Raw genomic sequence first — 15,898 nt, 5'->3', positions numbered from 1 at the left:
CTGTAAAGCTATCAAAACCTTGTACACGAATGGCAATAGCTCAATTAAAATGATTAAGACTCCACCCCGAGATTTGACCTGTTATACAAGGAATCAGCACAGCTGATAAGGAGCTCATCATCAGCCAGCTAGCTGATGACACCACACTCTTCTTGAAGAATGCAAATCAAATCCGTCCAGCCCTTAGTGTTATTAGTGATTTCTCTGAGGCATGTTAATACTTTTAGCTATTTTATATCCATAAATGTAAGCAGTGGGAAAAATCTGCTTTTCACAGGAACTTGGTAACAGCAATAAGAGAATACGTAGTTTATTACGGCGGGGAGTCTCTGGCTGGCTGGAGCGGCATCTAATAACAAACTCACAAAATAAAAACAACACAACAAACAGATATTATGATACAGACTTATAATCTGCACCCATGTTTTTTCTAAATTCTATAAAGTGAGCGCGAGAGCCCTCGGTGCGCCTGCGCGCTGCTGAAGTCAAAGTAAACTTTATTGTCATCTCCGCTACAGACAGTCCAGCATATAGAGAGACGAGACGACGAGGCTGCAGTTACAGCGGTGCAAGTAAACAAACAATAAATATAAGAAGAGTAAGAAAATAAATCTACACTTTAGGACTCAGGGTAAAGGATCAATAACAATTTAAATTTATAATTTACAGTTTGATGATTTAAAGTCTCACACAACCCGTCAAAAGGGGCGGGGCCGGCTGCTTCCAAGTAGAGCACATTTCATTTATAATGATGTAAATCCAAGCCCATCATGGATTCACGATCTGAATCCTGGGTTGTGTGAAATCCCAGAAATCAACCTTAGACAAAGTGAATCTGTGAACTAAGGTGTAGGTCTGTTAGGTTAATTGTGCTGATCCTCGGGTTGGGGGATTTGTGTTTGTACTGGAGCGCAAAATTCAAACCAATGGAAGATGGACAACAAAAGTTCAAAGCCATCAGGTGCTCAGTTTATGTATTTATTTTTGGCCTACATCAGTAAGAAATGCCAAATTATATACACAAAGTTACAGGAATCACCACTCCTGTTATTCATGATGATTTCAGTAACATCACATAATAACATGTAACGTTATTATGTGATGTGCGTACTGTTAATGCTGATACTGTGGTGAAATTCTCTGCTTCTTTTGTGTATTCTGCATCTATTACGTCAGATTGTCTTACCCCTCATATGGTTGAGAATTTTGCCAATACCCTGTTAACTACATGTTCCTCCATCCTCGACACTGTGGCACCTATTAAAATGAAGCGCCCCAGAACTTACTCACAATGTTGGTTAAGTGACTCTGTTCGCGCTCTACGACGTGCGTGTCGGCGGGATGAGAGAAGGTGGAGGAAAGATAAACTCCAGGCATCTTACGACATCCTACGTACTAGTCGCTTGAAGTTTCAAACTGCTGCCAAAATGGCTAAAGCAGCTTTTCTTTCAAAAATTATCTCTACCAATGGTAACAATCCTTGAATTTTATTTAAAATTTTTAACTCTGTGGTCAACCCCTGCCCCACTATGCCGCTGCCGTGCTCCACGGTTCTTTGCGAACAATTTTTAAATTATTTTTTAGATAAAGTCTCATCTCTTAAATCTGCTCTTCCTTTAATGACAGGCTCTGCGTTTACCCCTGACTGTTCCTCTTCCTTCTATCAGTTTGAACCCGTTTCACTCCCTACTCTTAAGCGTCTGGTTGAACAAATGAACAATACTAATCTCGTATATGATGTTCTTCCATCTCGTATAGTTAAGGACTGTTTTAGTGCAATTGGACCTAGTATATTGTCCCTTTTGAACTCTTCTTTGCTCTCTGGTTGCGTACCATCAGCCTTTAAACATGCTATAATTCAGCCTGTTCTTAAAAAAAGGAACCTCGATTATAATGATTATGCGAACTATAGGCCGATTTCCAAGCTTCCGTTCTTGGCCAAAATTCTTGAGAAGATAGTGTTGCTTCAACTCCAGGCCTACCTGGATGAGAATAGCATTAATGATAAATTCCAATCGGCCTTCAAACCACATCATAGCACTGAGTCAGCGCTGCTCCGAGTTCTCAATGACCTTCTACTAATGGCTGATAATGGGCGCTCCTCGGTCCTAGTGCTATTGGATTTATCGTCGGCTTTCGATATGGTTGATCATAAAATCCTATTGGCGAGACTTGAGCACGCTGTAGGCATCAAGGGTGTTGCCTTGGATTGGTTTAAATCATACTTGTCCAATCGGCTCTCCTCGGTTCACTTGGTCACTTCCTCTTCCTCCGCTGTACCTGTCTGTTGTGGTGTCCCTCGGGGATCTGTGTTAGGCCTTACTCTGTTCTCATTGTACATGCTTCCACTAAGCGCTATCTTTGAGAAATATCACATCGCTTTTCATTATTATGCTGATGACATTCAGATCTACTTTGAGTTAAATGATGACCTAGCTTTGTCCTTGAATAGTTTTCGAGGGTGCATGTGTGAGGTCAGGCAATGGCTCCTGGCAAATACTCTTATCCTTAATGATAAGAAAACTGAAATTGTGGTCTTTGGCAGTGACGTCCTTCGTGCCAAACTTCGTGATGCTTTTGGTTTTCTCACTAGCTCCTTTTCCGACACTGTTAGGAATTTGGGCGTGTTACTTGACAGCTCATTTAAACTTGATAGACAAGTGTCTGCTGTTGTTAGATCGAGTTTATACCAACTCCGCCTTATTTCTAAGGCCAGGCAGTACATCCCGCATAAAGACCTGGAAAAACTCATCCATGCCTTTGTAACTTCGAGGCTGGATTACTGCAATTCACTCTATTTTGGACTCCACTCTGCCTCCTCCATAGATTACAGACAGTCCAAAATGCTGCTGCAGGCATTCTAACCAAAACTAAGAAGTTTGCCCACATTACTCCCGTCCTAGCTGATTTGCACTGGTTGCCTGTGAAATACCGTATCCAATTTAAAATTCTGCTGTTTACTTTTAAAATCACTAATAACACAGCACCGAGCTATCTTAAGGAACTCTTAAGCTTATATGTTCCTGCTAGGGCTTTAAGATCATCCTCACAGTTACTGTTGGTGCAGCCTAGATCTCGGCTGAAGTCTAGAGGTGATCGAGCGTTTGCCCTGGCCGCACCAGAGTTGTGGAACAACCTTCCCATTGGCATTCGGGCGTCTGACTCTATTCAATCTTTTAAATCACGGCTTAAAACGTATTTGTTTAATCTTGCGTTTTCTACCGGTTAAATGCTGGCCTTGTCTGCAGTGATTTATTTTACTAATTTTCCTATCTTGCTTTTTATTTGCGCTGTGTATGTCTTATCCCCATTGTGTGTTGATGGCACAGTTATATTGTGCTATAGCTATGTGCTATAGTTATATTTTTTCTATTGGTGGCTTTTTCCTGTGAACATAATTCTACACTTTTATTTTTATGACTCTGATTATACTTGTGTTAATTTGTTCTATGTTAAGCACTTTGGCATGCCGTTGGTTTTTAAATGTGCTCTATAAATAAAGATTGTTGTTGTTGTTGTCCTGTAAGCACAGTCTGCCTGTGTCTTTTCTCTGCAAATGAACATTTTCAGCCAATATAGGTAATACATCAACATGGCTGCCGTGGCTAAGTTAGGAATATTTATAATGTCATTTCCAAAACTTGCATATGATCTGCAATTTGTAGCAGATCTACTGACTGTCACAGAGCAGCTGGAGCAGTCTCGAATGCAGGTCAGTCCACTGCTGCCCCCTGTGGCCAAGTACCATAGCTACTGCTGGATGAACTCGTGACACATGTGCACCTGTTTCTATGAACACATTGAGTCTGAGTGGCTGCACTTACACTGGTGCATTCAAACATATTGAAAGATGCCAGCAATGTGGATTGTCAAGACTCAAACCAATCCACATTGCTGGCGTTGCATCTTTCAATGGCAGCAATGGCAGGTATCAGTGCTCAAACCTTTTGTGTTTGTTTCCAACAAGTTGCCCACCTCGGGAAACAAAAATGTGTTCTTTTACTTGTCAGATGAACATATGAGACACTTTGACTCTTCAGTGCAGTGTGGAGCCTAACAAAGATCTGTTTTGTGTCCCAGCTGATCAGCAGGAGGAGGAGAGTCTGACGGAGCAGCAGAGGAACATTTTCAGCTACTTGGACTCAGCTCAGCCACTACAGAGGAAACAATGAGCTCAACACAGAAGGTGACAGACAGAGCAGGACCATATGACCAAAGATATTTATCACCATATACATTTGAACATTTGCCATAACGATGTAGCTGACGATAGAATTGACACCAGACAAAATACTTTACAGCTGCACAACTTTATTAAAAAGCCATCAATGTATTTTCACTGAAACAAGCAGCTGTTGTTTATGTGCATTAAAGTTATATAAAAATGTAACAGTGCAAATGCAAATTCCTCGCTGACAGTTTAACCAAAAGGCGTTTCCAGTGGAAACTGGCCGACACATCCTGAGCATAACCATGTATAATATCCACTAAACTTCAGAAGAGGTTATACAGTCGTGGCCAAAAGGTTTGAGAATTGCATAAATATTGGAACCTGGAGAAGTTGCTGCTTAAGTTTTTATAATACAGATTTGTACTTTATTTCAGATTGAACCTTTAAAGGGGCATTTCTGGACTTTTAAAGACCAGTAATGTACTTTTAAGGGAACATTTAAAAAAATGTTCCTATAGGTACAAAAATGTTCTTCTCTCGTACCTCTATTTCTGAGAGTGTATCATGTAACACTATAGATCAACTTAGCTCAGAATATATAAAGCATATAAACAGTTACAGCAATATGATGCAACAAACACAGCAGCTGCTGATCCAAAATACTCAAAGCTTCATAGAACTGAAACCAACATTTATTTTAGTTCCATTCTGCTGCTGATACAGACTTTAGGTTTCTGAACATTAAACTTGTTGCTGCCTTTCATAGTGTGTAACTTGAAGGCCCTGAGTACTTTCTCCCACACTGGAAACACTGGGATGATCACATTATTTGAACATTACCTAATAAGACTGATTCAGCACAGACAGTTATGTTAAACTTTCCTAGCAGTCCTTCACAAACAGGGAACAGTCTGTCTATTCTCTCCATCTGTCAGCTGCTGCTGGCTCTTCCTCCTCCTCTTCCTCACACACTGCTGAGTTTGTCCTGGTGGATCATCAGGGCTGCAAAGCCTCACAGATGATGTGCAGCAGTGGCTCCCTCAGTCTGTCCTCACTCTGGACACTTGCAGTCGTCACACATGGAAATCAAATGTGTGATAAGCTGCAGGATTCAAACACAAGTGTAACTTATAAACACATGTTCATACTTTTATTCCACAATCAGAGAGAAAGAAACAGAGAGAGAGTGCAGGACAGACAGACAGGTGACAGTCTCAGGTGTACACACTGCTACACAACAGCACCAGAGAAGCAGGATTTAGTGTTTGTGTTATTACGAGTGTAAACAAGAAGAGTTCCAGATGGTGCAGTGGACACATGTGTGACTGCTGTGATTAAAGCATCTTTCTTTCAGCTTAACGAGTGAACCGTCAGCTCGTTCAAACACACGTTAAAGTGCGTTTGGCTCGACACCACCGAACAGAGGCAGCAATATAACACAGCTAACATTAACAGTGCAGTGAATCCTGCTTGTGCCGTGATGTTCAGGACTGCAAACCGAGCAGCATCACTGACTTTCAGCTTGTTGTGTTTGTGGATATATGACTGACTTTAATTATCCACAAAATCATCACATTCTCTGTCAGATTAAGGTCGACTATTGAACGGCGTATATTTTAAAGGCTTTAAAACCAAGTTAACGCTGAAAGTACAAACATCACTAATGTCACATAACTCTGCCGACAAGGCATAGCTATGGCTATGAAATGCTCTTTGTGTATCACTTCTTCATTATGAAAGATGTCATTAATGCACTAGTAATGTCTCATCTGGAGTATTGTTCAATCATTTGGTCAGCAGCTAATAAGACAGATCTTAACAGACTTCAGTTAGTCCAGAATAAGGCGTCCAGATTAGTGTGAAGATGTTCATACTATACTAATATTGATAAAATGCATAATAACCTTTCTTGGCTTCCTGTACAGGCTAAAATATTCTATGGCTTACTTGTAGTTCTAAAGAAAGCAATTCTGTTAAACACACCACATTTATTCTGCTCAGCTGCAGTATCCAGATGAAATACATCATCATATTACACAGTTTTCAACAAGCTGCAATTTAGTAAATGCTCGAGTTAAAAGTAACGTTTTGTTAAACTGTTACATTTAGAGCAACTTTTAAGTGGAATAAGTTGCCTTAAAAAATTAGAGAATTATTCAAAACTTCAATGAACACTTAAAAGCCGATTTACAGAGCTTTTAGTTGTTGTAAATATTGTAAGACATGATTTGTTTTTGAAAGTTGTGTAATGTGCCTCAATGTTATTGATATTATTATTATTATTATTGATTGCTTATATTTGAACAATTGTGAAACCTCACTGTGGATGTAAGAGTGAAATTATGTGGATATCTTGAATCCACTTTATTGTGTAATATTTTATGTGAGTATTTGACGGAAGACGAGCAACATCTGTTGTGGAAGCTAACGGGGTTCCTTTAGAATAAACAAACATAGGATTTATTATCACTGAATAATTCTGTATAAATCTATACAAATTATAGAAATATGTAATAGGAAACAACAAAATAATCTAAATTATAAAAGTGTGTGTGTGTGTGTGTGTGTGTGTGTGTGTGTGTGTGTGTGTGTGTGTGTGTGCATGATTTTAGTGTTTGAACAGTCATGAATTATCTTTAACAGCAGGTTGGATGTAATGTGTTAGAACTACCAGCAGGTGGGGATAAGAGACCTTTAAGGTGTTTGGTGCCACGCTCCACCTTCAGGTTTAAAACTAGTACCGAAATACACACCTACGCATTCACACCAGACATGATGTGTACTGCTGTGAACAGTGTGGCAAATACTTTACAACAGACGCACAGTTACAACAACACATGTTTACCCACACTGAGGAGAGACCTTATGAATGTGACCTGTGTGAGAAGACTTTTAAAGCTCCACATGACCTGAGACGACACCAACAGATCCACACCAGAAAGAGACTCTACAAGTGCAGCTACTGTGAGGTATGCATTTATATTGTTATCTTGTCATTTTAGCCTGACTGTTTGGAACAACTCTGCTCATTAAACTGTGTTAGCATGTTAGCAATTCTACTGCATGGAAAAGCAGCTCTGAGTGATTATTCAGATTTTCCTTTCAGTTATGATTTTAGTATTACTGTAGTATTATGGTGGTAGTATTGTAGTTATTGCAGCCCAGTAAACTGAGTGTGTTAACTGAAACAGTCAAATGTAGTTGGACGTCTGCAGAGATGCTCTTTATTTCAGGCGATGTTCAGGATACAAATGTTGAAGGACTGACTTACACTGTCTTTGTGTCTTTGTTTAGAAGCAGAGCGACACAGATGGATCCAGTTCTCAACCCTGTCATCACTGTGGTGGTGGGAAAGACTTTCATTGTGACCTCTGTGGAAAAACTTTCAGTCGGCAAGCTGCCCTTAAAACACATCAACGTAGACACACTGGAGACAAACTGAAATACTGCAAAGAATGTGGGAGAAGCTTCACCACATCACATCACTTAAAACGACATGAACTGATTCACAGTGGGGTTAAAAAGCACCTCTGTGATCAGTGTGGGTCATCCTTCACCACTGCATGGAAGCTTAAATCACACAAACGAGTCCACACAGGAGAGAAACCACACAAGTGCAGACACTGTGACAGAAGCTTCTCACAGTCACATAGTCGTAACCTTCATGAACGTACACACATGGAAGGAAACTACAGCTGTGACCAGTGTGACAAGAGCTTCAGGAATCTCAGTTCATACTCTGCACACAAACGATCCCACGTTACTAATAAACTGTTTCACTGTTACCAATGTGCCCAAACATTCACCTCATTGTCTGCTCTGTGCAAACATCAGCGCGATCACTCAGGGCTGAAATCACTCCCATCACTGGATCACAGTGAATCTGAAGACACAGAAAGATCCTCTGGTTTCTGTGTCAGACTCAAAAAGCTTGAGATCAGGCTCCACAGAGTTCAGATAGAATCTCCTGTAAAAATCTGATGAGGCAGCTGTGAATCAAACTCTTCCCCTAGTTCCATTTTAAGCTTTCAAAACTGTCCTACTGTAGTGTTCATGTCAAGTGGTTAGCTTTCTTTTCATCAGTTGGTTGAAAAGTTTCAACATTATAAAGTTTATTATTATAAAGTTTTTGTTTTAATGTATTTTGATCCACATAAATGTTTTCTTGTTCAGGTTCTTTATGTTATTGAATCTTGCAAATGTTAAATAAAAAATTCAAATGTAAAATATCTTCACTGGTGGTACAAATAAACTGTCCTTTCAGCTTTAGCTCCTAATTTATTCATTATTTATGGATGTAGCACAGCAGCCGTCTCTTGATTAACACATGGAGGGCTCGGGATCTGATGGTGTCGTCTCCCTAATTTGCCCACTCAGTAAATCTCACTCATGGCCAAGAAATTGAAATAAACCTTGTTTCCCTGCTGGATAGTGATCCACTGTAACTCTGCTCCTCCTTCCTGTTTAGGATTTCTGTGGCTGAAGTAAAATTCCCTCCATCCATCACTTATCCCAGCTAACCCAAAGTGAAATAAAGTTTTGCTCGTCTTAAAAAAGCATTACAATAATGGGCATTACCAATGCAAACTGAATGATACAGAAGATGATAGAAGAGACTTTGATCAGTTAATAAAGCTCATGATCTGGATTCATTGTGGCTGCTACACAGATACTTCTGGGTCACTTCTCTCAGTTAGGAACCTTCCTCACCAAACTGACTGTTGGACCACACCCCTGGTTTCATGAGAAATTGTTTCAGCCATGATTTCTCTTCCTGTATTTCAGAGTAAAGACTGAAGTGACAAATGGAAGCATGTTTAAAAAACACAATGTGAGAGAGACGTTGAGGTCCTTAGAAGTTACCCTGGGTTTTTCTGTCACCCTGCTAGATGTTACACACCTTGTTATTGGACTGATTTCTACTGCTGGACTACTCCTGCGGAGAGTAACAATACTCTTACTAATTAGCTCCCTTCCACAGCTTTGGGGATATTTATTTCTGTGTTTGCAGCGCTGTGAGCCAGAACAGCGAGAGAAAAATCTGCAACAGCGACGAGCCGAATGCTTACGTGAATCGCAGCAGCTGCACATGTGCTACGCTGAATTAGAGGATATCTTTGCTCTGGATTTCTATTTCTACTTTTTCATTTCTATATGATTCTTCTTGCATCTAAACAAAGATGATTCAATTTGCTAAATGTTGATGGCTCTTCGTGCTCAGGTGTAAATGAGACGTAATATTTGCTCTTGGTTTGGTTCTCCTGTACAGAACCTTGCAGTACAACAGAAACCTAAAAACATTATTTGTAGTTGTTATTCTTAGTTGTTCTGCTGCCTAAATACCACAGGGTCTGATTATGAAGTTATTGAGCTGCACATACGTTACGACCTGCTTAAGTTCGAGGTCACAGCGTCTGTAGAGCAGCTGGAACATAATGAAGTCTACAAGGTTAAAGTTTTCTCTTCAGTTATTGTTCTTTCTGCTGCTTGGTTTGATGGATCTGAGAGCTTTTGTTTTTATTATTGTTATTATAATTATCATTAATATTTTACTCTCTAGAAGCTTTAAAATAGTGTTTGTGTTTGAAAAAATTGATTTAAGAATTGAACAGAAACATCTGTCCTTCTGAAAATCGCCCAAAGGCACGGAGACAAAGTCAAAGGATGCAACCTGTAACTTTCTCTTCCTTCATGTCAGGACCATCATCCATGATTTATATAAAATGCATATAGCAACAGTAGCACTTTAGTTTGGACTTTATGATTTCTGTAACTGGAAAATATTATTTTGTTTAAAGACAGAAGTGACCGCATAGTTGCAACATCAAAGGGAAATATTAATTAATTAGCATCAAGTATATTTGTTGCTTAAGCGTTTGCACTATAACTTAAGTAGGATTATAACTTTTAAGGAAGGAAAGATTTCAGATATTTAGTTCACTGCTTCAGTTATTTTATATGAAATTAAAACATTTACGTTGGTCAAATATGATGCTCTAAATCAAATAAAAGTTTGAAAATAAATGATGTATTTTTAAATGCTGCAACAAATGTTCACAAAAAGTAACTATAATTAAAACCAGTTAAACAAAATCAAATGTTTGAATCATGCTTAACCAAATGCCAGGCTGGAGAGCTGAACCTAAAGTATACGTAGAAAGATTTCAACATCTGAGCAGTTTTTAATGTTTTTATCACATATAAATGTCACAGCAGTGGGTCCTGGCCCAATGCTTTGTGTTTTTGCTTTTCTTTGACTCTTGTTTTTCTTGGTTTTTGTTCTTCTTATTTATCAGGCTCTCAGTAATCTTAGTTCTCCCTCCCTCAGTGTTCATTTCAGCCTGTGTTTAGTTTCTGTTCCCGTGTCCCACGTTTCATCGTTTCATGTCGAGTCAGCCCTGTCTCTCTGTTTCCTGTGTCTCCCCAGTCAGCCCCGCCTCCCTCGGGCACTCATGTGTGATACAGAGTAATAAACCTGACTACATTTGCTACACTCTCTTTATTACCTGTTACTTTAAAATTCATACACTAATTATGTCTGCCCATCTCTCTAATGTGAAGGTCAAAGGTCAACATCCCAGTGACATAAGAATAATCCCAAAGGGGCAAAGGCAGCGGTTAATTTAGCATATTTAGCATTAAGGGTACAGCAAGGATATACTTTTACTTATTGTGGCAGGGGTGTGGTCTCTGGCCTGCTGCAGTGGAGGCTGGTGGCGGGACGTTGGACGGCACAGGTGAGGGTGATGGCGCTCATGACTCTCCCCTTTATAGTGACGGAGGAGACTGGCGTGGGGGAAGCGTGTAGTGGAGGAAGCCGAGGAGAGAGCTGGTTTCTGGCTACAAAGACGGCGTCAAACCAGAAAAGATTGCTCGTGGTCAAATAATGTGTCAATCACCTGTGAATCAAACTGTGTGTGGCTCAGTTCATGTCACAGTGTTGTTTAGTATATCTTCACTTGTCTCACTCTCCTTCTGTTCTGTCCATCAGGACGATCCTCAGCGCTTACACAGATCCTCCATCGATGTTTTGGATCCAATCAGTGATCAGTTCTACGAGGAGGCCTGGATGTTCACCAGCGCTCGCTACACCTCCATCTACCAGAAGGTGAGTGTACTCCTTTGTACTCAGATTAACATTTTATTTCTTAAAATACATTTTCATATATGAGCTTTCTATTATTTCATGGGCCATTTAATCAATATTAAAATTACAAGCATATCAACAAAGGTGAAGCTGGTTTGTTCCACTTGCTGTCACACAGTCATGGAGGAATACAATAAATACATAATCAGTCATAGATCCTGAACAATGACATTAAAAGAAAGTCTGTGGCTCTAAAAACTAAACAGTATAAAGACATGCTCCAAGCTGCTGTTTCTCTCCTCCTCCTCTAGGTTTTCCACTGTCGGCCATCCAGCGATGCTGGAGGGCTACCTGGCCAATGCTGGCCTACACAAAGAGGTCCCGGCTCGGAGGAGCTGAAGAAGATCCTTGCCTTCCTCGTCAGTTTCCTCTTCAGTTCCTATCCCAACAAAACCTTCTTGCACCTATTAGCTCCAAAGAGGCTATGGTGCCCGTGGAGGTCTGGACCTGAGGCCTGTGCTCATCACGTGGATAGAAAACACTCTGACACCATTCTGGAGGTCTGATGGGACTCTGACCAAAACACAGATGAAATAAAACTTGTGGCTGGAGCTTTTAAAATTACTTTTTCACCTCATAGATTAATGCTCATGATTGCATGTTAGCAAGACAGCATCTCCCCAAGGTGAAACTCTCAGGAGACATTTACTCTTAAACTGTAATCTGGTTGAGACTACTTGAGGAGATCTTAGTAGCGAGTATGTGGATTTAGTCTCTTCACCAACAGCAGACAGACCCATGCCAAGAAAGCAGACATGTTCTCAAAGAAAGCCGAGAGCAGAGATTGGAAAAAGCTAAAAAGAAAAAGCTGCAGCTTCAGACGACTATCTGCCTGTAAGGCTGAAAAAGTCCAGTTACGCTCTATTTTGGAAAAGCTCCCAGTTTTGGTAACCTGGACTTTTATTTGCCCTCTTCTGCTACAGATGTTGACTGTGACCTCAGAGGCCAACTGGACCACACAGCTGCAGCAGGAGTGAGGGAGAGGAGTCTTCATCCAGCTTCAAAGAAAACATCCAGGTAAAGTGACGTGGATCAGCGGATAAAGCCGTCTCCACTTTCAAAGGAGATCCTCTGAGAGAGAGACTCTCTGAGCCATTTTAGCCTCAAATTATAGGACTTTATAGTACAGCAACACTTTTAAAGGACAAAAATAACATAAACTGTGACTGTAACACAAACAAAGTATTGCATGTGTTTTTAAAAGTGTTCCTCCGATGGGCAGGATATCACTATTAGACTGTCCCACCAGCCAACTTCAACAAGAGACCACAGCAGCATTCAGTGATCAGCACAGATGTTCCTCTAACACTCAGCATCTGATCCCTGTTGGTCTGTGTGCTTCTGCTTTTGCTCAGTTAGAAACCCTGCAGCAACCCGACCCAAAACTGTGTCTTCTTGTTGGCCTCAACGTTGAAGTGTCAAACGTCCAACATCTGGAAAGGAAACCACGCCAGTGTACTGTGATGTTTCACCAACATGTGGCAGACGCTGGTCCTGCCTTTCATGCTGACATCAGCAGAGAGCCCCGCCTACCTCAAAGCCTCCCCTGTCATGTATTGATCAGGATGATTATGAAGATGAGCGAGTGCAAATAAGACTGTAAAAGTCCACGAGCAGAATGTTTGGATGCTTTCTAATGATTCATGAATATCATGAGAGTGTTTGTGTGTTTTGTCTTTTCTTTGCTGACGTTTGTTACTAACAAAGACAATTTACGCTCTGTGTGTGTTTTCATCCTTACCAGCCGCACTCTAACTGCAATGAAGGAAACAAACTGTAGAAATGGTCGACTCAGTGACTTCATAAAATATTGAAGTGGTTCAGGTAGAGCCAGTTTTTAAATGACCATGAACACTGAGCGTATTGTATCTGTACAGCATGTTTTTCTATTAGACAGATTTGTAACAGAGGCCTTGCTCTCAGTAAGTTTGAAATCCTTTTCTGATTTCTTTTGTAATCTCTGATCTTTGTGTATCCTGCTCAGTTTGCATGCTGCCTGTAGGAGTTTCTGTCTTTGTATTTGAAGATAATTCATTGAATATACTCAGCTGCTTCCCTTTGGTGCCTCACACATCACTGAAGTTTTTCAGTGTCCAGTTATTTGTTTTTAATAGCTGTTTGAATTCTCTGTATGTTTGACCCTGTAGACTGTTTAATGGACTGCTCGTCTTCCTGTTTGTAACCACTGCCTGTTTAGGACTAAAGATTTGGATTTTTGACTTGAACACAGCCTCTGCGTGTCGTCCCTTTGTGTCCTCGTCCTCTGTGAATGTGTCACAGATGTTTCCATGATAATAACACAGCTTTCCCACAGTGGCTTGCAGCAGCATTTATTCACAGCACATTTGAGAAAGGTTCAGATTAACTCGATGAGTTTATATTCAGAATGATTCTGACAGTGGGCCACTGTGAATTGTGATCTTTCATCAGGTCAATGTTTAAGTTCAGTATTTCAAAGCAGGAGCTATGAACAGTCATCATGTTGGCATTAGAATTATTATTATTAATCATTATTAATAATGTCGTTACTCATGTATAACTTTGATTAGTATACATGAATTTTATCAATAGTAAAAATAATGAATAATTCATGTATAACTTTTATTGTGTTTTGCATATTAATTATATTTAAATAGAGATGTTGACCCTGTCTCTACAGTAGCATCAGTGTAACATACATTATTGGTCCAAGCTGTCATAAATGGGGAGCCTGATCCTTTATTATGAAAACATGACGAGTATTTTTCTTGTCAGTTGGGAAGAAGTTGGTCTTTTTTTCCTTCTTTTTGCTCAGTTTGTCTTTTCTTTGATAATTGAAACTCTGATCAAACCTACTCATGTTCACAGCATGTAAAAGCAGCTGACAGTCCGTGGCATTGTTGTTTGTAGAGGTGCAGTGTAGTGGGAGCATAAATCAAAAGAAAACAGTAACATTTATGTAATAAAACATCTGAATGAAAATGAACAGGCCCTTTATGAACTTCAAAGGGATCTGAAAACAACACTTTTTAAAAGAGTATCTTGGGGTGCAGGTGGTCAAAATAGAAAACTGAGCTGAGACTCTAAGTTCAATCCATCCATTTGTTTTTACTTAGGAGGAAGAAATGTCAGGCTGGTGCAGGCTGGTTAGGTGCATGTGGTTATCTTTACCTAAATGAGTTCACTTTGTGGCTGCCAGGTTGGGCAGAAGTACCTGTCCCCTGTTAGGCTTAGCAAGGTTCTCCAGGAGTTTCTCCATGGGTAGAGCTTCTAGCTCCTCCAGCACATCTGTGGCCGTGCAGGCTGCCACTTTCTTGGTTGCTCTTTTTACCCCACTGGTGGATGAGCTGCAATGGTCTCCATTTGTCCCATATGTGTTTACTTCTTCTTCTTTTGCATATTAAACACATTATTCTGTTTCTATGTATTTGCTATGATTTGCTATTTGTTAAGTAACATTGCTTCACTCACTATGCCGGGTTTGTGTGTGGAAGCATTCAGTTGCTGGCAAATCAAACATTCTGCAAATGAAGCTGAATACTCAGTTACATGTTTCTTTACATTTTATTATGTTACAGATTAAGTCATTTGTTCTTACTTTGTTTGTCTTTTCAGTCTTCATGAGGGTCAGGTGTGGGGAAACGCCCGCCCGGCATTTCCTCATTTTAAAGTCCTGCTGATGTCACACATGACATCAGCAGGTCAAACCAAGTGGAGGGGTTTGTTTGTCCATAGAGATGCTTCCTTTTGTTTGTTTTAAGGTTTAAATGGATTTGTTGAATGTGTTTCTTTTCATCAATACTGCCATTTAGTTGTGTAAATGTGCATGTTAGAAGTGTGAAGAGGTTTTGTGTTTAGAAATTGTTAGCAGAGCTGCCCTGTGCAGCATTTATGGCATAATACTTTTAAGGGAGAATAAAAAGTCGACACATACATCTCATTCCTGACGGAGGACTCTACCACAACCCCTCTCCAGTCCATTCACAGAGTCATTGCATGATAAGACATGGATAGGATATGGGCGGGGCCTTTTACCGTCATTTTATTAAGGCACAAAGTACAAACACCTGTGGACACATAATCCAACACCCCCACTTGTACACAGGTTGGGGGGAAAAACAATCCTCCAAAAAAAACATCTTATATTCCAAACACGAATCCAGAGAATTTGTCTAACTTAGACTTTGAGACTGGTTTCGTCATCATATCTGCTACCATTGACTCAGTTGGACAGTAATCAATGAGCAATTTTCTTTCATGTACAGCTGACCTTATAAAATGATATTTCACATCAATGTGTTTACGTCTTTGTCTGTTCACTGGATTCTTTGACAAAGCGATTGTTCCCTGATTGTCCTCCAAAATCATAGGTATTTCATACTCAAACTCATCAAGATCTTGAATCAAATAAGTCAAATACATACATTCCTGAATTGTTGCTGCTAATGCCATGTATTCGGCTTCACAAGTTGATAATGCTGTATGTACAAAAGGCCAGCCAGTTCGCAGAACTCACGAACGGAGCCGCATCTGCGGAGTAAGATATCAGCATACGGCTGCCGTTTAGCCAATGAGCGGTGAGGCAACCCATTCTCTTCACC

General features: G+C 40.1%; 2 protein-coding genes across 3 annotated transcripts in view; both read left to right on the top strand.

Annotated features, from left to right (window-relative positions):
- Positions 1-15,898, top strand: part of LOC147336918 (protein NLRC3-like) — a 1,139,417-nt gene that overhangs the window by 488,823 nt on the left and 634,696 nt on the right. The gene's annotated exons all lie outside the window — the stretch shown is intronic.
- Positions 10,685-15,504, top strand: LOC147336932 (phospholipase D1-like). 2 transcript variants are annotated; one of them, XM_086285694.1, is made up of 4 exons: positions 10,685-11,279; positions 11,570-11,818; positions 12,242-12,335; positions 12,678-15,504. In XM_086285694.1, the coding sequence occupies exons 1-3, from the start codon at positions 11,058-11,060 to the stop codon at positions 12,293-12,295; spliced, it is 525 nt and encodes a 174-aa protein (XP_086141820.1). In that variant the 5' UTR covers positions 10,685-11,057; the 3' UTR covers positions 12,296-12,335; positions 12,678-15,504. The 2 variants fall into 2 exon arrangements, with proteins under 2 accessions (XP_086141820.1, XP_086141819.1); XM_086285693.1 differs by having other exon boundaries at positions 12,674-15,503.

The sequence above is a fragment of the Aulonocara sp. 'chitande type north' Nkhata Bay genome, linkage group LG3 (genome assembly GCF_057382095.1).
Source record: "Aulonocara sp. 'chitande type north' Nkhata Bay isolate Kocher_YH1m ecotype deep benthic linkage group LG3, A_spYH_male_GT1.1, whole genome shotgun sequence".
In the NCBI taxonomy this organism is placed as follows: Eukaryota; Metazoa; Chordata; class Actinopteri; order Cichliformes; family Cichlidae; genus Aulonocara; species Aulonocara sp. 'chitande type north' Nkhata Bay.
The sequence above is the reverse complement of the archived record's forward strand: the minus strand, read 5'-3'. Positions and strand labels throughout refer to the sequence as shown.

Bases quoted from the DNA above. Each gene is read 5' to 3' on its own strand.
- LOC147336932 (XM_086285694.1), top strand. From the start codon at position 11,058: ATGTGTCAATCACCTGTGAATCAAACTGTGTGTGGCTCAGTTCATGTC. The intron at 11,280-11,569 runs GTGAGTGTACTC...CTCCTCCTCTAG, and splicing joins ACACCTCCATCTACCAGAAG to GTTTTCCACTGTCGGCCATC. The intron at 11,819-12,241 runs GTCTGATGGGAC...CTTCTGCTACAG, and splicing joins ACTCTGACACCATTCTGGAG to ATGTTGACTGTGACCTCAGA.